This window comes from Tachypleus tridentatus, chromosome 5, assembly GCF_004210375.1.
Source record: "Tachypleus tridentatus isolate NWPU-2018 chromosome 5, ASM421037v1, whole genome shotgun sequence".
In the NCBI taxonomy this organism is placed as follows: Eukaryota; Metazoa; Arthropoda; class Merostomata; order Xiphosura; family Limulidae; genus Tachypleus; species Tachypleus tridentatus.
The window spans coordinates 51,718,685-51,743,563 of NC_134829.1; the positions used below are offsets into that span (position 1 = coordinate 51,718,685).

Consider the following 24,879-nt stretch of genomic DNA (forward strand, 5'->3'; position numbering starts at 1 on the left):
ACAAAACTGCAAACAAACAATTTATAAATGTTTATTTTTTGAGTTGTGTGTGAGTGCATTAGTTAAGATTTTTTGTGTAAGTAGACAGTTATAAAGTTTATGAAAGATATTTTGCCACATCTGCATTATTAAGTAGTAGTTGATTCAAACATCTGATACGAGCTCTCAGTTTGTTTATATGAATGATAGTTTAAGACAAGGCTGCAGCATTTAAAAAAGAAAGAAAAAACATATTTGATGACCTTGAAAAAAATATGAAAAGGTGTGTGGAGATAAGAACTTCCATCATAACTTGGGGCAGGGAATAAAGAGTTTTGAGTTTGTGCACCATTGGGGGAAAAAAAAAATATTTTAAGCTATCTATTTTCATTATAATCAAAGCTTTTCGTGTGCTGAAATTGCATGCTTTGTCCAAGAAATATGTTATTTAAAAAGTAAGAACATGCTGTTCAGCTGTGATACTTATTAATGATAAATTATGACAATCAATGTATTTCACTAAAATAACACCCACAACTTGTGATAAGAGTAGGAAGAAGGTGACTTGAAAAAACATTTAGGTCATGTCCAGGGTCTGCAGATAAAAAACCACTTGAGCAGTGCTCACGTCTGTTAAAGATGGTTAAAGAATGGATGTAGGTTGATAACTGGTATCGACAGATAGAGGCCCAATTGCTGTCCTGGTTTAGGGAGGCGAGAAGTTATTCGTTTTTGGAATTACAGAATGCCTTTTCATGGCACAGCAGTAAATCTGAATGCTTATAACACAAATAATTTGGTTTTGATACACGTGGTAGAACACAGATGTTCCATTGTTTAGGTTTGTGCTAAAAAACAAACAAACAAAAACTATAAAATATTACAATTACTTAAACTTGCAGTAGAATTTTTGGTGATAGGTCATTTGAGTGCCATCTAGTGAATTAAAAATCTAACACTCTAAGCTTTATACTGCATAAATTATAGATATAAGTACTGCAGTTAATTCATGTACTGTATTTGTTGGTGTACAATACAGCCCTGGATATTTTGAGCAAACTAGGTGTATGTCTTTGTGATTCAGTGTATCGGGTGACCTTTGTTGTCAAGCAAGTCTAAGGCATTACATTGGTAACGAAATACTTAAGTTATTTTTAATCTATACTAATTTGTATTCTGGGGTAATCAGTAGAGCCACAAGTGTTTCTTATGCTCTTTAAACGCTAAAGATAGCTCAATGTGGCATAAAATAGATCACAGACATATAATAAACATCTTTCTGAAGATTTCATCGCTGTTGAATTAGTTTTCTATTATAAAAAAAATACTAAATTTTAAAATATAGTAATGTACTATAAAAACAAAATTAGTGTACATTACCGAAACTAACTTTTATTGGTATAATCTGAGCAATATTTTGGTATGACAGATGAGATAAATACATGTCAAATAAATAGAATGTCTTAATTAATTGTAACTCTCATGTAACTCTATGAAGAATTGAAACAAGTGGTACAGTTACAACTATGTTATGGTAACACAGTAGGTAACACGAGGTTAATGAACTTACTCCAAAGAAGTAAACAAAAGTAAAATGAATAATGTAGCTTTGGTTAAATATGTTATTAACTGGAGAGTTTCTACTAGGACTCTATCTCCGAATCTGTGCTTAAGATGAAGGGTAAAATAAGGCACTGTTTTAACAGTAAAACTATTGTCTTATACACTTAAAAATGCAGTAAGCTTAGTTTAATGTAAATGTCAAAACTGGCCAGTGGCTCAGTTCTACTTATGTTGTGTTTGCATAACTACATACACTAAATGAATTACTACATTTGAAAAACTCTAATAGTATAATACTTCAATGTGTAAAATAATCTTTTGGATCTCGGATAAGGATTGATATATTTTCTTGTTACATTTTAAGCAATAGATAATATAACCATGTAGATGGAGTGGATGTTGTGACAATGCAGATTAAATGGATATAGTAATCTTGTTGATGAAGTGGATGGTGTAACAATATAGTTAAATTGGATATTGTGCTGTGTAAATGAAGTGGATTTTGTAACCGTGAAGATGAAAGTCATATACAAGGAGGAGGTTATTTGGAAAAACATTTTGGCAAATTTCATTTGTTTTCAAATATATCTGATAAAAGAACATGTTTAATATTTTGTGAACTTTGCTAATCTGTAACTGTGCCTATTTTGCGTTGTAGTGGTGGACGAAGTATCATTGTTGATGGAACGTACTTATCATCTGTACAACAGCCATGGATGGCTGTATTCAGAAATAATACTCTTGTTAATAAGACGGTATGTTATTACAATTATTCATGTAAATATGCAGATATTTAGATTAAGCCCAGTGTGGGTTATTTGTGTTCAAGTAAATTACATCATATGTTTTCATTGTACATTATGTAACACAATAAATGAATTTCTACAATTCTTATATCACAGACTCCTACATTTAACTGGCTTGTAATCAGTTTTTACTTGTTAGCTGTCAGATGATTTACCTCATGCACGAGTAACCCCATTCAGACAAAAATATGAAATTAAGTGTAAAATAAGTCTAGTATTGAACTAAGAATGGAACTAAATAGAGCAAAGATGAAAATACTGTCTCAGTAATTTGTAAAGTTTTGGTGTACAGTATACAGAATAAGACAAGTGGAGAAATATGAATTATTTCATGAAAAATTAAATACATTTATTATTGTTTAATTAAGTTAATTGAATATCTTTTGACATTGAGACTGGCATGTTGTTGGCATGACTTTACCTTTTGTAGACACACACAAAACACATAGACAGTACTGTATTAGCGTAAACATTAAGAATTAGACATTAACAGACTACGTACCAGTGATTGGACAATGTTTTAAGCTGTTTAATTTTGACTGTTTCATCTGCTTACATTTACTATTTTATTTATTGTTTATTGCTCATAACCTTTGTGCTGGTATGTTGTGTGTTTGTTTTTTCTGTAAAAGTTTAATTTGGTCATTTCAGTTATGTACAGTTCGTAGTCCAGATCAGATGATTTGTCCATCTCCAACCATAAAAGATGAGAATTTCTTCGATCAAGAAGATGTGAAAACTCTTGAGCCTGTTGACCAACTTAAATACAGATTAAGTTTTTTAATGGATGATGTTAAAAAACTGTTGAATCTACAGGAACATTTTCCAACACTTCATTCAGACATTATTTATGTTCCAAACCCTCAGTTTCTTCGATTCAAGAATGATGGAATCAAACAATACAAAGGGGAGCCCTTAGTGATTGAGGTAAGCATTAAAAGCAAACTTTGACATTTTTGGGAAACTTGTAGCTTCCATTTCAATTTTTAAAATTAATTAATTTTTGATAATTTTCCTATTACCATAATTTATAATTTCTGACCCTTTGCCTTCTGTTGTGGAAGGTTTGTGAATATGTTCTAAAAAAATTAAAAACTTTGTGATAATGTTAGACCCTTTTGCTTCTGGTTTTTCAAACTATTGATAAAAAATAAGTGAGTTTCAATATAAAATTTGAGGAAACAATGACCCTTTTGTCTATCCAGGCCACTCTATTTACTGCATTAATTTTAAAAGAACAACAACACAAAGTCAGCTCGCATCATTCAAATGTGCATTGAGATTCTCCATAAACTTCTTTAAATCCTCTTAATCCACAACATCTGAAGCCATCCCTTTCTGAAGGCTAATAATCCTGTTAGATAAATAAAACTGTCTTAGCTTAGGATGACTTCTGCACTGCCAAAGTTATATTTGTGTTCCATAGTCCTACCATTCTCACCTTTAAATTTGAAAATAGATAATGCACTAACACTGCTAATTCCCAGCTTCATAAAATTAGCATTGTCGTTAAAATGGTCAAATTATTTTGGTTTAATTCATTTTGTTTAACATAGTATCACTAAATTGTCCAGTGTTGTTTTAATAGTAAATTCATTTTTAAATAAGTTCTGTTTCAACTCTTGTAGTCAACACTGTGAAAAGTTGTAATATGTATACATAAAACTAAATTAACTGTAATATTTTATTATTAGTGGTATAGTATAGTGAGATTAAATAGGTAGTTTTTAAAATAGTTTCACAAATATGTCACATTATCTAATCACTTAGGAGTAATTGAAAGTCTTGAATCTTTTCAACATTATGAAATATTTATAAATAACAAAAATAGTATCTTCTAAAACAGTTATAATTCCAAGGTTCTTAGTCTTCATCTATTGTAACTTGTTTAACTGTTTATTTTTCATTTCTGTAAGGGTTTTATTATTTTGAAACCCATTTATATGCTTAAAATGTATAAAATCTAATTTAGAGAAAGAACTTTTTTCAAATGCTCCAACATATTTTTTTCATTTCTTTTATGAATGTCTCTCTTAACCTTAATTCAGTCTTCAATTCTAATCTTAAATCACTACTCTTATGAAATCCAATAATATCCACTAAATTAGAATGTAAAATTTAAGGAACTTGGAAATAAATTTATACGTTGTCAGTGTTTCAATAATTTAAGAAAAGAATATTTCATTAGTTTTAAATTTCTTTACAATATTATAATTATATTGTCTTTGAATAATCTGAATCAATGAAACATTTCTTGGAACTTGAGCTTAATAATTAAAGCGCATACACATAATATTCCATATAATCATAAATCTTTAAGATTATTACAATTTACTAACCATTCAGGACTTTCACATTTTTGGAAGTTCATAAAATGAGTGATAGGTGAGATTGAAAGAAACATGCAGCTGCACAAATTGCAACTTGAATTGTACTACAATAATTAGTGACCATAGTAAACTGTGAATATGATAGTTTTTTCATGTGCTCATGATCACAGTGCATTTCTAACATTAGCATAAAGTTTGAGATGAAATTGGACCTATTGGTCCACCTCAGCTGTTCCATCCTCTAAAATAAATTAAAATAATTTTCAAAAAAATATTAAAGCTAACCCTTATCATTCAATTACTTAACAAGTTTATTTCTTAAACTTACTTAAATTTACTGCCTTAACAACATCTCAAAGCAATGCATTCCAAAGGCCAACCACCCTGCTAGAAAAATGAAACTGTACTAGCTTAAGATGACTTCTACCCTTCCAAAATGTATGCTTGTGTTTCCTAGTCTTACTAGTCTCTGTGGTAAGTATGAAAAACAATGATACATCAACATCATCAATTCCCTTGATAATATTAAACATATCAATCAGATCCCATCAAAATCTTCTTTTGTTAAGAGAAAACAATTTGAGAGACTTGAGTCTCTCCTTATGTGACAACCCTTCCATCCTAGGCACCATTCTAGTAACCCTTCTATGAATCCTTTCCAACAATTCAGTGTCTTTCTTTAAGTGAGAAGCTTGAGACTGAATACAATACTCCAAATGTGGCCTAAACTTGTACAATGAAATTATAACCTCTTTAGACTTGTATTCGATATTTCTATTGAAATAACTTAAAATCTTATTTGCCCTCCCACCAACAATAGCACATTGTTTGGGTAACTCAAGAATAATGAACCATTACACCAATATTCTTCATGATACTCTTAAGGTTATTCTCATCGAAACTATTCTTATAATTCATATTATAACCTACATACATTGTCTTGTATTTATTATAATCAAAACTCATCTACCATTTATTTGTCCAACTCAGTAAATGATCTACACCCTTTTGTAAATCATCAATATCCTGTTCACAGGCAGCAACACCCAAGACCTTAATATCATCTGCAAATTAAAGTAATTTATCGACTGTTCCTTCATCTATGCAATTGATGTAAATCAAAATAGCAGTGATCCTGAGACTGAGCCCTGAGAAAACCCCATTTGTGGCATGAATCCAGTTTGACTGAACTCCATTTATAACAATCTTTTACTTTCTTCCTTCTATCCAATTTGCTAACTTATCCTCTACACGTATAGAAATCATTTTTAAAAGTTTTTTATGTGGCACTTTGTCAAATCTTCTTGCAACTCCAAATACACCTAAACTTCACACTTATTCTCATGTACATAAGCAGTGTTTGTATAGCCATTATGGTTACTTCATTAGTTCACTCAAGAAAAACTCGTCTCTCACTGTGTGGTTACTAACAAGTTCCTGTTAGAATTCCAAGAAATAAACTCTACTCATGAAGATAAAAAACAAATTCAAACCTTTTGCTTGCAAAAAAAGTATGAGAGTAATTTATATTTATTATAGTTTGATATTCATATAAGGCAAGATAAGTTAATCTTCACTGTAATTTCTCAACTAAATAAGTTAACATTGAACTTTCACTACATTTTCATTTTTAGAATATTAAGTGTGTAAAATCATCAATAAATCTCATAAATTTGAATTTGAAGTGTGTGTATCTGTGTTTTTATATACATAATAATGGTTAATTAGGTTAAATATAAAATACATTAAGGACTTGTACTAACTCTCATTCATAATACCATATCAAAGCAAAATACCCCATACTTGATTATTGAATACTTTATTATACAAAATATAACATTTTTCTGTTTATGTTTCCAATGGTTGTATTTTGCAACACATTTTTTGAACTTGTTTAGGGATATTGAACTGTTGTAATTGTACAATCCTAAAACAACTAAACTTGTTTAGAGGTATTGAACTGTTGTAATTGTACTATACTAAAATAACTAAACTTGTTTAGGGATATTGAATTGTTCTGATTGTACTGTACTAAAATAACTAAACTTGTTTAGGGATATTGAATTGTTCTGATTGTACTGTACTAAAATAACTAAACTTGTTTAAGGATATTGAATTGTTCTAATTGTACTGTACTAAAATAACTAAACTTGTTTAGGGATATTGAATTGTTCTGATTGTACTGTACTAAAATAACTAAACTTGTTTAGGGATATTGAATTGTTCTAATTGTACTGTACTAAAATAACTAAACTTGTTTAAGGATATTGAATTGTTCTAATTGTACTGTACTAAAATAACTAAACTTGTTTAGGGATATTGAATTGTTCTGATTGTACTGTACTAAAATAACTAAACTTGTTTAGGGATATTGAATTGTTCTAATTGTACTGTACTAAAATAACTAAACTTGTTTAGGGATATTGAATTGTTCTGATTGTACTGTACTAAAATAACTAAACTTGTTTAGGGATATTGAATTGTTCTGATTGTACTATACTAAAATAACTAAACTTGTTTAGGGATATTGAACTACTCTAATTGTACTGTACTAAAATAACTAAACTTGTTAAGGGATATTGAACTGTTGTAATTGTACTATACTAAAATAACTAAACTTGTTTAGGGATATTGAATTGTTCTGATTGTACTGTACTAAAATAACTAAACTTGTTTAGGGATATTGAATTGTTCTAATTGTACTGTACTAAAATAACTAAACTTGTTTAGGGATATTGAATTGTTCTGATTGTACTGTACTAAAATAACTAAACTTGTTTAGGGATATTGAATTGTTCTGATTGTACTATACTAAAATAACTAAACTTGTTTAGGGATATTGAACTACTCTAATTGTACTGTACTAAAATAACTAAACTTGTTAAGGGATCTTGAATTGTTCTAATTGTACTATACTAAAATAACTAAACTTGTTAAGGGATATTGAATTGTTCTGATTGTACTGTACTAAAATAACTAAACTTGTTTAGGGATATTGAACTATTCTAATTGTACTGTACTAAAATAACTAAACTTGTTAAGGGATATTGAATTGTTCTAATTGTACTATACTAAAATAACTAAACTTGTTTAGGGATATTGAATTGTTCTGATTGTACTATACTAAAATAACTAAACTTGTTTAGGGATATTGAACTATTCTAATTGTACTGTACTAAAATAACTAAACTTGTTTAGGGATATTGAACTATTCTGATTGTACTGTACTAAAATAACTAAACTCGTTTAAGGATATTGAACTATTCTGATTGTACTGTACTAAAATAACTAAACTTGTTTAGGGATATTGAATTGTTCTAATTGTACTATACTAAAATAACTAAACTTGCTTAGGGATATTGAATTGTTCTAATTGTACTATACTAAAATAACTAAACTTGTTAAGGGATATTGAATTGTTCTAATTGTACTGTACTAAAATAACTAAACTTGTTTAGGGATATTGAACTATTCTGATTGTACTGTACTAAAATAACTAAACTTGTTCAGGGATATTGAATTGTTCTGATTGTACTGTACTAAAATAACTAAACTTGTTTAGGGATATTGAATTGTTCTAATTGTACTATACTAAAATAACTAAACTTGTTTAGGGATATTGAATTGTTCTGATTGTACTGTACTAAAATAACTAAACTTGTTTAGGGATATTGAATTGTTCTGATTGTACTGTACTAAAATAACTAAACTTGTTAAGGGATATTGAACTATTCTGATTGTACTGTACTAAAATAACTAAACTTGTTTAGGGATATTGAATTGTTCTAATTGTACTGTACTAAAATAACTAAACTTGTTTAGGGATATTGAATTGTTCTGATTGTACTGTACTAAAATAACTAAACTTGTTTAGGGATATTGAACTATTCTGATTGTACTGTACTAAAATAACTAAACTTGTTCAGGGATATTGAATTGTTCTGATTGTACTAAAATAACTAAACTTGTTTAGGGATATTGAATTGTTCTAATTGTACTATACTAAAATAACTAAACTTGTTTAGGGATATTGAATTGTTCTAATTGTACTGTACTAAAATAACTAAGCTTGTTTAGGGATATTGAATTGTTCTGATTGTACTGTACTAAAATAACTAAACTCGTTTAGGGATATTGAACTATTCTGATTGTACTGTACTAAAATAACTAAACTTGTTCAGGGATATTGAACTATTCTAATTGTACTACACTAAAATAACTAAACTTGTTAAGGGATATTGAATTGTTCTAATTGTACTGTACTAAAATAACTAAACTTGTTTAGGGATATTGAATTGTTCTGATTGTACTGTACTAAAATAACTAAACTTGTTAAGGGATATTGAATTGTTCTGATTGTACTGTACTAAAATAACTAAACTCGTTTAGGGATATTGAACTATTCTGATTGTGCTGTACTAAAATAACTAAACTTGTTTAGGGATATTGAATTGTTCTGATTGTGCTGTACTAAAATAACTAAACTTGTTCAGGGAATTTTCATTTACTTACAGATAATATCCATTAATTTGGTTTTGGTTGTTTATTGCATTAGATATTTTCTGTATTAAGACACATTATTAACTTACTGCAACTTTATATTACAATAGGGTAGTGGCCTCTTGCTGGCTGCCTCAGAATCAGAAGTGTCAGTGAAAGTTGGAACTTGTACCTGTAACTTAACATCACTTACAATGACTCAATTAGTTTGTCTACCTCCAAAAGACCAGCCTTCCACCAGTGATAATCAAAGATCTAATACTGATCTTCCTCTAGTTGTGGTAAGTTTATATTATTTGTTACTAATTGTAGGTGTTAGGTGCCTCGATGTGATCAACTGAATAAAACCATACAAGAAAATGGTGTAATTTTTGAACCTGTTAAGTATTCTTTCTTTGTACACATAGAAGAGATAAACATTTTTCCTTCTTTGTTTCTATAAAACACTGTAAACGTATACATGTGAGTTTAATTTTTGACAGATAATATTAGCTTTATTTTCATAGTGAGAGGAAATTGTGGATTTTAACAACCATGAAAACACTAAATCTTTTTGATGAAGCAGTTGGTGGGTTATTTAAGTTACCCAAAACATCATGCACCAATTTTCTCATTCAGGTTATTCGGTGCCTCCAAAAACAACCTTTATCATCTGTATTTAATACCATTGTATGTTGTAATGTGTATTTTCTTATAGCAAAACCACATCTGGCTATTTGCTGTGTTCACTGAGGGGAATTGAACCCATGAGTTTAACAATGTAAATCTGAAGGCTTACCACCATCTCACTAGGTGACTGATATTATTGAAAATAATAAATTGTATTTTCTTTAAATCAGGATCCTCATGAATAAATAATCTGCCAGTTATCCCTAAGTTATTTTCTTAAGTTATGACTAAATAATCTGCCAGTTATCTCAAAGTTATCTTTTTAAGTTATGACTGACTAATCTGTCAGTTATCCCTAAGTTATTTTCTTAAGTTATGTAAGATTTAAAATATATTGTAATTTTTCATTATTCTCAGGTGAATATTGGGGAAAATCTGCAATATGAAATTGGATATTTACGCTATGAGGTGACCAAATTATATGAATTTCCAACAGAAGTAATTTGGGGTGTTGCAGTAGGTGGTGGGCTGCTGATAATTCTTAGTGTAATTACACTTCTTACTCTACGTTACAAAAGTTCTCAAGCAGAACAAGAGTATAAGAGTATCCAACTACAGATGGACACTCTGGAAAACAGCGTACGGTCCGAGTGCAAGCAAGGTGAGAAGTTTAATAAATTAGTTGAAACATATAAATTTAATACCTTAGTACAGTATTTCTCAATGTATGGGAGCATGAGTAGTTAGAGTCAGTAGTAGAATAATGTAGAATCAAGTATTTTAATATATTTTTATTAATAAAAATAATAAGTAATTATTACAATACATGTAGCATCTTAATGTGTATCCATGTATTATATCTCATCACTTAACTCACTCTTTCTCTCAGGAGAGCTTGCCAGAACCCATAGTTATTAAAAGGGGACATGGATGACAAAAGTTTAAACAAAAGCTACATTAATATATGCATATAATTTTTGTCTGAAAAGTAAAAAAGATATGGAATAGATAAATAACATTTTAGTGGTTATAGTATCAGTAGAATACATCTGTGTCTTCTTGCATTTCATATAAAATTTTAAAACTACTATATTATAAAGATATGATATCAGAGTCCTTAAAATAAAATTAATTATAGTATTCTTAATTTTACAGCTTTTGCAGAACTTCAGACAGACATGACAGATATAACTAGTGATCTCCAAGCTTCTGGAATCCCAATACTTGACCACAGGACTTTTGTTGTAAAAGTATTTTTTCCAGGAGTTCATGGACACCCATTATTACAAACTAACGTAAGGATATCGTTGTTTCTTATTTACACTGAAAACAAATATGAATTTCTTTTAATGTACATTTAATATTAACTTTGAAATGTATTGAATCTCAAATCACATTAACATCTAGGAAACTTCCAGTTTCCTTAACAAATATTCAGATTTTCCTTTGCTGAATGATAAGATTTTTTTGTATAAGTTCTTAAAACTTTTCAGCTAAGGATTTGAAACCTTTCCAAAATTTAGCTTCAGTAGTCTTTATTTCAAAAAAAGAAACATAAAAGTTACATTTTATAATCTTAAGAACAGATTACATTATTAACCAACAATGCTGTTTTCAGGCTTCAGTTTGTGAATCAGGTAACCTTCTTTTGTATAGAGTTTTTTCATCATTAGTTATAGTTAAAGCCTTAAATAAATTAAATGTGGTGGGTATGTCACGGTTTCTTAGGATGTGTTTGACTGTTCTGGATTTGGTGGGTGACCTAACATTTGACTGTTTTTATATGTATTATAAGTTTCATTTTTGTAGACTTCTGTAATACATATAACAGAACACTAAAATTTTAGGTCAACCATCAAATCCAGTATATTCAAACATGCCCTAGGAATTTATGATGTAGTCAACTCAATTTGTTTAGAATCTTATCTGTAGCCAATAATAATAGAGGTCTCTGTATATGTTACTCTTCTGATTCATAAAGTGAAGTCTGAAGTCACATCAATGGTTCAACAAGAAAATGATTTTTTTTTTAGTATCAGCTTCTTTCTTCATTACAGCAGCTATCCATTCTTTCCTCTTATTGTGTTTAATTAATAAAGTCACAGTTCATATTCAGGTTTTCCTTGTAATATTTTGTTTTCTATATATAAAGTCACAGTAGATATTTGCTCTTTTCTCTTATTCAGAATCTCTTGCCTTCCTTGTAATAACTTTTATAAACAGTCACATTAGATGTTTATGCTTTACTTGTGATGGTTTGTTTTCAATTCTAGGTGAAGTCAAATGGATTTTGTAACAACTATAACGCTGCAATGAATCAATTCCAACTACTCTTGCTCAACAAAACCTTTCTCATTACTTTTATTGGAGTGTTAGAAGCACAGAAGACATTCACAATAAAGGACAGGTCAGTGGGCAGTCTTTTAACAGCGAGTGTTTTCTTTGTTCTTTATGCAGACTGTTTCTTTATGTACACACTTTCTCTTGTTAACTTAAGGTGTAAGCATATTGTTGAAATATTTAATACACCGTATTTACTTATTTAAAGAATATTAAAAGTAATAAACAGTACTTGTTTGATTACAAAGACGTTATTACATGTATACTACTCAAACTGTTTTATTAAATAGTTTATATTATAGCGTATATAATGTGTATGTGCAATGATTCTTCTTATCAAGAAGTAGATAACTTAATGTTTGTGAGACAGAATGAACTTTATTAGCACGTCCATTTTTCATTTTAACATAATAAACTTACAGGGTCAATGTAGCTTCATTGCTGATGATTGTTCTAATGGAGAAGATGGAATATGCTACTGAGTGAGTAACATTACCTCCTAATGTGTTGTGTAAATAGAACGTGTTACTGAGTGAGTAACATTACCTCCTAATGTGTTGTGTAAATAGAACGTGTTACTGAGTGAGTGATGTTACTTCCTAATGTGTTGTGTAAATAGAACGTGTTACTGACTGAGTAACATTACCTCCTAATGTGTTGTGTAAATAGAACATGCTACTGAGTGAGTAACATTACTTCCTAATGTGTTGTGTAAATAGAACACGTTACTGAGTGAGTAACATTACCTCCTAATGTGTTGTGTAAATAGAACATGCTACTGAGTGAGTAACATTACCTCCTAATGTGTTGTGTAAATAGAACGTGTTACTGAGTGAGTAATATTACTTCCTCATGTGTTATTTGGGTAGCACGTGTTATAGAATGAGTAATACTTTCCCCTTAATTGTGATGGTTAAACTAGTTGGAAATACATTATGAATGACTAAATTTTTAAATTCATCAACGTTTTTATTTTGCATTAGTGAATTAAACATAATTTACTGAGACTTACATCCAGTAGTTGCATCATAAGTTTTAAATTTCATAAATGTTTAGGTAATATTACACTTCTAGTATGTTTCAAGAGAACACTGAATTGGAAAAGTTGCTATCTCTAGCTGATATGTAAATTATAATATAGAAAATGAACGTTTTGGTTAAATTTACAGAAGTCAAACAACAAATTAATTATAAACTTCTTTTTGCTCAGATATATTTAGAATAGAAAATTTTAACACAGTCTTTGTTTTATTGTTTCTGTAGCATATTGAAAACACTTCTTAGTCAACTAATAGAAAAATCAGTTAAAACAACTAATCCACAGTTGATGTTAAGAAGGTATGTTGGTATTTTCAATTTTGTTTGTATTTTCTGAACCAAGCATACTGTTTTTTCTGTTCTTCATCTGATATAGATTAATAATGTATCCACAGAAAACTCTGAACTTTGTTTATTCAGTGGATTTTACATTACCAAAACAAAAAATTTAGTACATATAATTGTTTGTTTTTAATTTCACACAAAGCTACACGAGGGCTATTTGTGCTAGCTGTCCCTAATTTATTCGTGTAAGACCAGAGGGAAGGCAGCTAGTCATCACCACTCATCACCAACTCTTGGGCTACTCTTTAACCAACGAATAGTGGGATTGACCATCACATTATAATACACCCACAAGTGAAAGGGCGAGCATGTTTGGTGCGACAGGAAATTTGAACCTGCACCCTCAGATTACAAGTCGAACACCTTAACCCACCTGGCCATGCCAGTCCAAGTATATATAAAGGGAGAGGAAGTGACTTCCAGTTGGATGAGTTAAACAAATATTAAACCATGTTTAAAAGAGAAAGTAAGTTATGTAGATATTAGGTTTGTTTTGTAGTTTGTAATGGTGTCCTTTTTTTTTTAATTTTAAATCTAATCAGATAAAAGAAATATATATATTTTCAGGACCGAATCAGTGGTTGAGAAGATGCTGACCAATTGGATGGTGCTAAATATGTATGATTATTTAAAAGTAAGTGTAAGACTTCCAGAAACATGTATTAAAATTCTATAATTTTTTCTTTGAAATAAGTACACTAAAATATAGTTTAAAACAAAATTCAGTTTTTAAGCAAACTGTTGTCTGAATTTGAAGTCTTTTTTTATGTAAAATATTTTGTTTAATATTTTTAATGACTAAGGCTCATATTTTTTTAAGTCAAATTTTCAAAAAATCCTGTGACTTAATAAATTTTACTTTTGATATAGTGTTTTATCTGAGTCTATGTCAGGCAGATAACAACCAAAGTTAAGAAGAAATCATTGTTTTTTAATTTATTATTTAGGACCATGCAAGCAGGAGTTTGTTTTTACTTTTTAGTGCCATGAAACATCAGGTTGAGAAAGGGCCAATTGATGCTTTGACGAATGATGCTCGTTTCTCCCTGTCAGAACAGAAGTTGTTAAAAGAATGCATTGAATATTTACCTGTGGTAAGTCATGTGTTCTTTATTCCATGTAGTAGTAGAGATTTTTGTTTCTGAAAGAAGAAAAAGTAGAATATATATTGTGAGCTTTCATTGCCTTTTGGTTTTAAAAGTTTGTAGAGCTTACAAATTGTTCATACCAAAAAAAACAGTGAGTGATTTGAAACAAATATTAATGAATGAATTACTTTTCTTCCTCACAGTTTTCTAAATTAACACTTAAGACCTTTCAGTTAATCTACAATGACCTATGAAATCTATTAAAACCTATATTTCAAAGTTGTAAGATCTTATAGTCAAAATAACCCATAAAACTTATACTCTGTGAGCTGTAAGTTTAAGTTTATTTAAGAGAAATCTTGATAACTATATAAATAATAATGGCTGGCTTTGAGGCTTTTCTTTTATCTAATAGCTTTATTCAGTAATTAGGTTATGTGGAAATCTAAGAAACCTACTTTATTCTCTATAATATTGTGATTTTCTTAGTCGTTCGAGATAGAAAATTGGTTGTTTGCCAAATACATTAAACAGAAAACCTATTTGTATCTGATCAGTAAACCTACAAAAACTGATATTTTCATATTACATCCTGTTTTTGTAGCATATTTATATTAATAAACTAGAAGGTTCAATAGTTTATTGACTGAAAAGTAAGTTTTATATTATATTATAATAAGATAACCCTATTAAGTACTCTGGGCTACTTGAACAGTTTGAAGTTGTTCCATCAAGTAGCCAAGATTACTTTATAGGATTATCTATTTTAGATACTGCTAATTATTGGTGTATATTTAAAAGATTATTAAACTAGTTTAGTCTTTTTTAGAATTTCAGTTCTTCAGAAAGCTAAAATACAGAGGTTAAGTATATTATCTTTGCACAGTTTTGGAAACTATATCATTATAGTCCATGTCACCAGTCTGGTCTGTCTGATAACCATGCACATTTGAAATAGCACTGCAGAATACTTTCCATTGCAAAAGGCTCTGCTGTCAGGCTGTTATGTACAAACCATTCAACCATTCCCTGTATGCTGTCCATAACCCATTGAGTATATGAGCTAAATAGATTTTCCTTTCCCATTTTAATAAAATAATCATAAAAATTCAGAGGTATTGCATTTAGTGACTTGACTGGTGTATTTTTATGTGTCATAGCATAAATACTCATTTCATTATCTAGCTGCTTGAGGTATACAATAGTTAAATGAATATGTTGTGGAAATAACTTTAGACATGATTTTTGTCATTTCTCCACATGGAGATCCTTCTTGATTAATTTGCATACTCTTACCTGTAACATATGGATAGCTCTTGTCACTAAAATATGTATTTGGTAATTCTTGTCTATTAAAATATGCTGCATTTTGTTTTTGCCATGGCAGGGGTATGGCTCATTGCAGGTTCCTTTCTGAATGGTCTTGATGGACCAAGTTGATCCACATTCCTTTTCCATCATTTGGCATTTAATAGGTGCATCCTTTGAATTTAATGGCATTGGAAAACAAAGTTCAATGGTGATTCATTCTTTTCCACTACAGTTGTATATCAGCTGTGTTTGGATAAACGTCTGACCAGATAATACAGTTGCAAGTGTTGACACTTCCAGAAAGTGCTTCATCAGTGTATAGGGTATAGGTCATAAACTTCCACTCTTGCCAAGAAGTGGAAGCAGAGGTGCATTAAGTGTCAGACAGGCCTGGGGTTGAATTTTTTTACTGGCCTATTATGATGACAACTTTCTGTGTATGTAGATATGAAACATTGTAATGGAGAAATTTGGTCATATATTTTTTTTTCCCTTATTTATTAAGGTAATTTGGAAAGGTATTTTGTAGATTTCATTGTTCTTTCCTAATTTTATTCACACTTTCCATGGAAAGCTTCTTTTTCATGTTTTTTTAAAAAAACAAATTTATGAATATTTGCAGACAATTCATGTGTTCCAGGAAAACCAGGATAAAATAATCCAGATTAAAGTGAATGACTGTGATACTATAAGCCAGGTGAAAGCTAAGATTCTGGATGTATTGTACAATAATACACCATTCTCTTTGCAACCTTCCATTAATGAAGTTGATTTAGGTAAGAGGCCATATAAAGAATTGTTATTCTATGTTTAATTTGATTTGAAAACTTTCATGTTATTATATATAAAACTTTTAATTCAAATTACATACAGAATGATTATAAAGAAAGTCTTGCAGCTCAGTATATTAAGGCTTACAGGAAATTTAAATTACACAAGGGTACTAAGGATATTATGTAAAGTAATAAGCCACAATTGCTGCATATTGGCACCAGGGTACTACTACAATCACTTGTAACAACTGTTTAAGGTATGTTCCTCCAGCATCTGGAATATACTGCATCAATGTGACAAAGAACATTACACCAATGATCCATATTTCATCTGGTGTGCTGGTCATTTTTGGATGGATGCCATCTTGAAGTCTGGAATGTTCAAGCTTACTATGGGACAAGTAACACTTCAAGTATTGAGAAATTTGCTGGTGTTAGGTACAGTGAGTAACGTGTCCATTCACAAGGAAAATGACATGTTCTGTTCTGAAATTGCTCCTTCATGACATGTTTCATCATGTTACCAGTAAGTGCAGGGGCACCATCCCTCATGGAAAACCATAGTGTGTCTCTCATTTCATTGCTAAAACACTGGGATCACATTGGTATAGTGTCATGTAATCTTGACTGTGCATGTTTACTGTCTATATACTGAAGATTCTTCAGAAATGTATTGTCCAATAAGAGACTCGGCTGTTGAACCACACCATATCATCATCTTAACATCATGGACATGTGTAGGAAGTGTTACACGTGATTTAACTTCTGACCAGTTAATGCAGTTGCAAGTGTTGACACTTCCAGAAAGTTATCAGTCCATAGGGTATAGGCCATCACCTTCAATCTTGCTTAGAACTGGAAGCAGAGGTGGATTAAGGATCAGAGAGGCCTGGGGTTAAATATTTCTACTGGTCATTACAATTGCAACTAAAGTGAAAACAAAACATACTTCATAATGAGCTTTTTATTAACGTGGGCCTGGGGCTATAGCCCCAGTAGTCTCTGCCTTAATCCACCCTTACTGGAATGCAAAATCACCATATTAGGTTAAATATGTTTCCTTCAAAGTGTAAACATAACAAAACTTGATGAAACTTTGTAGAATGGATGGCATCTTCCTGTTGTGGAGACACGAGTGTAGAGGACGATGTTTTGAAAGTCTTCCGCTTTTCGTCTTCAGGTTTCTTCATGAATACTCTGCCTAAGCAAGCTATCAAAGAATAACAAAACTTCTAAGGCTGCATTTTCATTGTTAATTTTTAGGAGTGGTTGAAATTGGAAAATAGAGACACTTGCGATATAAGGTTCACTGCAGTGCACAGATAGCCCGTTATATAGTTTGTACCAAACTACAGATAAATCGACCAAATTTTATGACTAACTAGTTGAATAACTTTGTTTTCTAATTGAAACATAAATACTTTTTTTTATGACACATCCAATTAATTGTCACAGTGATATGCCTTTGGAATTGTATTTTTAGAAACTAGGGTTTGATACCCATGGTGGGCAGTGCACAGATATCACATTGTGTAGTTTGTACTGAATTACAAACAAACCAACCAAATTTCGTGACAGTTCTGAGGTTGAATAACTTTTTGTTTATTGATATACAAAACTCTTATAAACCATCTCTCTCATCAGCAAACCAGTTGGTCATGTGATTTTATGTAAATATGTAAGTTACTAAAATAGAACATCAAAATATTGACCTCTTTGACTCTAGAATGGAGACGTACTCACAACGATAACTTAACCCTCGTGGATGAAGACTACACGTCTGTGACATCTGGTGGTTGGAGAAGGTTAAACACGTTGAAACATTATGGTGTGAGAAGATTTGCTGTGATGAATATTCTTATTAATCAGAATAGTTTCAGCTCTAACAGTAAGTAGCATTTCTCTGTTGCTAATTGTTGCTTCATGTTGTAATACCATGTTGAGTTTCAAATCTCATGTAATTAATAAATTGTTTCACACAGTATTATTTCTATATTGTCACGTGCTAAGATAGCCCAAAGTGTTAAACCAAAGACAGTCACATAACAGCTCTGTTTGTCACGTGCTAAGATAACCCAAAGTGTTAAAACCAAAGACAGTCACATTTTAGCTTATGTTTTAGCTTATGTGCATTATCTTGAAATGTAAGTATATAAATACATTTTTCATGAAAGGTTGAATTCTATTTTGTGAATAACAAAAAACTAAACAAACTAACTGTTTCATCTATGATAATAGATACAAGACTCTATATGATAATAGATACAAGACTATACAGTAACAGATACAAGACTATACAGTAACAGATACAAGACTATACAGTAACAGATACAAGACTATACAGTAACAGATACAAGACTATATATATTAGAGTTACTTGACATCTCTTTATTTTATTCATTGCCAAATTAATATCATTTAAGTGAAATGCTCTTGGCATTCAGCTTTAAGGTTTTGATAATAAACATTAGTTTTTGGTGGCTCAAATTTATATTTTACCGTCAACTTTCAGAAACTGTGCAACCACAGAGTAAGGAACATGTGATAATAATCCAGGTTTACTACAAATTTACTTTTAGAATTGTTCTTCATAGTTTTCTTTTTGAAGTTTTACTTGTAAAATTTATTCACATTACTAAAATGTGTTTTTTAACTGATTTTACTGATGTTTTATTAAAATACCTCAGTTATTATAATGTACCTCAATAGTTTCTGATGTTTTATTAAAACACCACAATAGTTAGAATGTACCTCAATAGTTTCCTGTTACTTTATTAAAACACCACAGTTGTTAGAATGTACCTCAAAAGTTTCCTGTTACTTTTTCAAAACTGTACAATATACAAAATGTTTTGTAACAAGTCGGTAATATCTTCTTTATGTTTCACCTGCTAGGCACTGAGGAGACTTCTTGGGGCTCAGTAATGCCAGTTATGAACACACTAGAAACAGAACCAGGCATGAAATACTGGCATCTCATCAAACCAATGGATAACCATAATCATCAAAGCATAAGGCCTGAGATCTTTCTCACTAGATTATTGTCCACTAAGGTACTGGTAGCCAAAATAGATTCATAACTGATATCAAATAAATAAATAACATGGTGTTAAAACATTCTTAGCCGTTGTTGTAACATAAATAAAATTTATCATATCATACAATTAGCATTTATAAAGACAATTTTACTAATATGAATAGCATCTCAAACCACTACTTCATCAATTGTGTCACAGCCATCTTTAATAGCCTTGAACTAAAGGTTTTATCAATAGATAATAGATTGTGGTTTACATGATATTATACACTCTTTTTTGCTTTTCTGGAGAAGCTGTTATTGATAATAACCAGTTCTGAAATAATATATAACAAGTAGAATATTTTTTAAGGTACTTTGATAATTTAACTGACTATATAATAAGTGCATTCTGGCTCTTTAAACTTTGGTTATCAGTTTTACGAGTACAGTAAAAACAAAGAAGAAATTACATTGTTTGCACCATTGTCACATTTTTTTTCATATAAATATTTAATACTACATAAAATAGAATAATCAGTAATGATTCCAGTTCTTCTTTGTGTGTTTTGTAATGATTTTTGTAATTTCCCATTGTTTTGTATGGTCTTTTGGTTAGCATGTCTAAGTATGGATCTGTGAGTTTGGGCCCTAAGGTTTATGTTTTGGTTCTAGTTACAGTTAACTTTCCGTTGAGTCATGTACAATGTATTTTTATCTCAGAAGTTTTGTTTTATTTTAGGGCACAGTTGAAAAGTTTGTGAATGACTTCCTGAATACAGTATTCACTGTTACTGAAAATTTTCCAGCCTGTGTGAAATGGTTGTTCGATCTTTTAGATGAAGCTGCTAGTAAGCATGGAATAACAGACCCTGAGATAGGACATGCATGGAAGAGTAATAGGTATGATAGCATCAAAATTTAGCTATTTGATCATTTATTCAGTACTTGAATTCTCTGTCTATTCATGAATACTCTTGTATTTGTAATTTGTATTTGTATTTGTAAGATAAAAAATGTTTTGTAAAATGAAATATGTCAAAATAATGGAGTTTAGAATGTTAAGTTAATTTCAAGGTATAGTTTCACCACCATACTCTAACAAATGTGATAAATATTTGAAGTCATTTAAAGTTACACATGACATTCAAAGAATCATTTTTTACAAATTGTGATATATTTTTTGACAGTCTGACTTTACGATTTTGGGTGAATTTTATCAAAAATCCAGACTTCATCTTAGACATCAACAAAACTCCTCTGCTAGATTCCTGCCTTTCAGTCATTGCTCAGACACTGATGGATGCATGTTCTACAAATGAGCACAGACTTGGGAAAGTATGGAGAAGTGTAATTTAGATTGTTATAATATTTATATTAAAAATATTTTGTTAACAATGGATTATTTACCTGAGTTGTAAAAATTTCTGGGTTTTCTTTAAAAAATGTTTCTAATTATTGAAGATTATTCAAAACCATAAATGAGAAAAAGACATCGATTTTTGATCAGATATTTTACTCTACAAATTTCTTGTTTATTTTTCTAATGGTTGTACATTTAAATTATTCAAAACCGTAAAGTCCCCTGCTGGTACAATGGTAAGTCTTCAGATTTGCAACACTAAAATAAGGGGTTCAATTCCTCTCGGTGGACTCAGCAGACAGCCAAATGTGGCTTTGCAATAAGAAATACACACACACACACACAGAACCGTAAATGAGCCAAAGAAATCGATTTTTGATCAGATATTTTACTCTACAAATTGATCTTGTTTATTTTTCTAATGTTGGTACATTTAAAGTTGTTTGACAACATTAAAATATTTATTTCTTAACATTTACATGAAAAATAATTGTTTAATTAATTTCCTTACACCTGCAAATAAGAAAGTAATGGAACAGCTCAATAACACCGTCTTTTTTCATTTATATGTTTTTAAATCAAAACTACATTGGGCTATCTACTGCATTCACTGCAAGTAACTGAACCTCAAATTTTGCCATTGTAAGCCTGGGGACAGGTGAAACTGATGAACAGTAATATTGTGAGAAGAACCTCGTTTTACAATAGCCTGTGTTAGTCAAGTATATTAATGTTTTTTATTGTGTTAGTCAAGTATATTAATGTTATTTACTGTGTTAGTCAAGTATATTAATGTTATTTACTGTGTTAGTCAAGTATATTAATGTTATTTATTGTGTTAGTCAAGTATATTAATGTTATTTATTGTGTTAGTCAAGTATATTAATGTTATTTATTGTGTTAGTCAAGTATTTTAATGTTATTTATTGTGTTAGTCAAGTATATTAATGTTATTTATTGTGTTAGTCAAGTATATTAATGTTATTTATTGTGTTAGTCAAGTATATTAATGTTATTTATTGTGTTAGTCAAGTATATTAATGTTATTTATTGTGTTAGTCAAGTATATTAATGTTATTTACTGTGTTAGTCAAGTATATTAATGTTATTTATTGTGTTAGTCAAGTATTTTAATGTTATTTATTGTGTTAGTCAAGTATATTAATGTTATTTATTGTGTTAGTCAAGTATTTTAATGTTATTTATTGTGTTAGTCAAGTATATTAATGTTATTTACTGTGTTAGTCAAGTATATTAATGTTATTTATTGTGTTAGTCAAGTATATTAATGTTATTTATTGTGTTAGTCAAGTATATTAATGTTATTTATTGTGTTAGTCAAGTATATTAATGTTATTTACTGTGTTAGTCAAGTATATTAATGTTATTTATTGTGTTAGTCAAGTATTTTAATGTTATTTATTGTGTTAGTCAAGTATATTAATGTTATTTACTGTGTTAGTCAAGTATATTAATGTTATTTATTGTGTTAGTCAAGTATATTAATGTTATTTATTGTGTTAGTCAAGTATATTAATGTTATTTATTGTGTTAGTCAAGTATATTAATGTTATTTATTGTGTTAGTCAAGTATATTAATGTTATTTACTGTGTTAGTCTTTATTAATGTTATTTATTGTGTTAGTCAAGTATATTAATGTTATTTATTGTGTTAGTCAAGTATATTAATGTTATTTATTGTGTTAGTCAAGTATATTAATGTTATTTATTAAGCTGGTTTATCTTTTTTTTTAATCATTGGAGACCATTTTTTGCCAACAAAAAGTGATCAAACTCCTTAAATTATTCTGGTGATTTTATCTTTTCTATTGACCTCGACTAAAATTATTCTCGTTATTTTATCTTTCTTATTGACCTAGACTTTAAATTATTCTGGTTGTTTTATCTTTTTCATTGACTTAGACTTTAAATTATTCTGGTTGTTTTATCTTTTTCATTGACTTAGACTTTAAATTATTCTGGTTATTTTATCTTTCTTATTGACCTAGACTAAAATTATTCTCGTTATTTTATCTTTCTTATTGACCTAGACTTTAAATTATTCTGGTTGTTTTATCTTTTTCATTGACTTAGACTTTAAATTATTCTGGTTGTTTTATCTTTTTCATTGACTTAGACTTTAAATTATTCTGGTTATTTTATCTTTCTTATTGACCTAGACTTTAAATTATTCTGGTTATTTTATCTTTCTTATTGACCTAGACTAAAATTATTCTGGTTATTTTATCTTTCTTATTGACCTAGACTTTAAATTACTCTGGTTGTTTTATCTTTCTTATTGACCTAGACTTTAAATTATTGTGGTTGTTTTATCTTTCTTATTGACCTAGACTAAAATTATTCTGGTTGTTTTATCTTTTTCATTGACCTAGACTTTAAATTATTCTGGTTGTATTATCTTTCTTATTGACCTAGACTTTAAATTATTCTGGTTGTTTTATCTTTTTCATTGACTTAGACTTTAAATTATTCTGGTTGTTTTATCTTTTTCATTGACCTAGACTTTAAATTATTCTGGCTATTTTATCTTTCTTATTAACCTAGACTTTAAATTATTCTGGCTATTTTATCTTTCTTATTAACCTAGACTTTAAATTATTCTGGTTGTTTTATCATCTGTATTGTTCTAGAGCTTATTCTTTGATCTTGTTTTCCTTATTGTTATAGAAGAAAATGCTTTGCTAATTTATCACACAAAAACAGAAATTCCCTTCAATTATATGAAAACAAAATATTAGTTACAAGGTATTATATAATAATTACAAAAATTGGCTATCTTACAGAAAATTTTATTACCAGATAATTTGAATAATATGATTGAAATGAGAAGCTGTCATTTCCCTTTATATAAATTCAAAATGTATAACTTTTTATGAAAGCTAGTAAAAAGTACTTAGGATCAGAGAGGATTCTAAATCAACTTTTAAAAATAATCGGGAACCCTAGTATTTTTCATAAATTGAGCTGTTTTCACGTGAAGACACAAGTCCACCATCAAGAATGCATGGATGTTATCAGTTTTTTATATGATTTATCAACTTTTTATGAATCACTTGCTTGAGTAATTCTGACTACAGTGAAATTAATAATACTAAAATGATTGTGTTTTTATTATTTTAATTTATGATTACTAAAAATGTTTGTTTAAATTCAGTCTACAAACAAGTTTTACTATCTGGTTATTTGTTTAAGTTTCAAATTTTAACATTCATGCCTATTACATATATTTTATTTCACTCATTCATTGTACTGATTAATTTATCCAATTCTGATTAGTTTTACCATTTTTAAACTTTTTGTATTTCCTGTTTTTACACTAGTTCCTTTCACTTCATAATAGAGGTAACTGCATGTGTATTGTATTTATATTTACTCCCTAAGAAGTAAAAATGCATTTAACACTAAAAAATGAGCTATTCAAAATTAAGTTTTATATTTTGTATGATTAACTGAGAATTATACTTTTCAAAAAAAAAATATTTTCAACTTTTGGGTGCAACGAAAAAGCTGTTTCCTCACATATCGTTTTAAAAAGAACATTTTTGTTGAAATAATGGGTAAATTTCGTTTTCAGTTAAATTTTTACAGCATTTTGTGCTAAGGTATTTAAAGTTGTAAAAATAAAATAATTTCAAAATGGATTTCATTCATTATTTCGAATGTATGTTATATCTGTGTGTTGTTTTGATTATAGGTTATTTTGTTTGCAGTTATTAGATTATACGTTATTTGTTTTACAATTACTAGGTTATTTGGATACATTTCTTTTTAATTTTGTTTTCACACAGTTGGCAAAT

General features: G+C 29.4%; 1 protein-coding gene across 1 annotated transcript in view; it reads left to right on the forward strand.

Annotated features, from left to right (window-relative positions):
* Positions 1-24,879, forward strand: part of LOC143251165 (plexin-B-like) — an 86,525-nt gene that overhangs the window by 56,576 nt on the left and 5,070 nt on the right. The window contains exons 19-33 of the mRNA XM_076502563.1: positions 2,201-2,297; positions 3,000-3,275; positions 9,289-9,459; positions 10,205-10,448; positions 10,943-11,082; positions 12,061-12,194; positions 12,550-12,609; positions 13,391-13,465; positions 14,078-14,144; positions 14,458-14,604; positions 16,532-16,685; positions 18,409-18,570; positions 19,578-19,735; positions 20,441-20,601; positions 20,889-21,036. Coding sequence (XP_076358678.1) covers positions 2,201-2,297; positions 3,000-3,275; positions 9,289-9,459; positions 10,205-10,448; positions 10,943-11,082; positions 12,061-12,194; positions 12,550-12,609; positions 13,391-13,465; positions 14,078-14,144; positions 14,458-14,604; positions 16,532-16,685; positions 18,409-18,570; positions 19,578-19,735; positions 20,441-20,601; positions 20,889-21,036 — 2,194 coding nt within the window. The remainder of the gene's footprint in view (positions 1-2,200; positions 2,298-2,999; positions 3,276-9,288; positions 9,460-10,204; positions 10,449-10,942; positions 11,083-12,060; positions 12,195-12,549; positions 12,610-13,390; positions 13,466-14,077; positions 14,145-14,457; positions 14,605-16,531; positions 16,686-18,408; positions 18,571-19,577; positions 19,736-20,440; positions 20,602-20,888; positions 21,037-24,879) is intronic.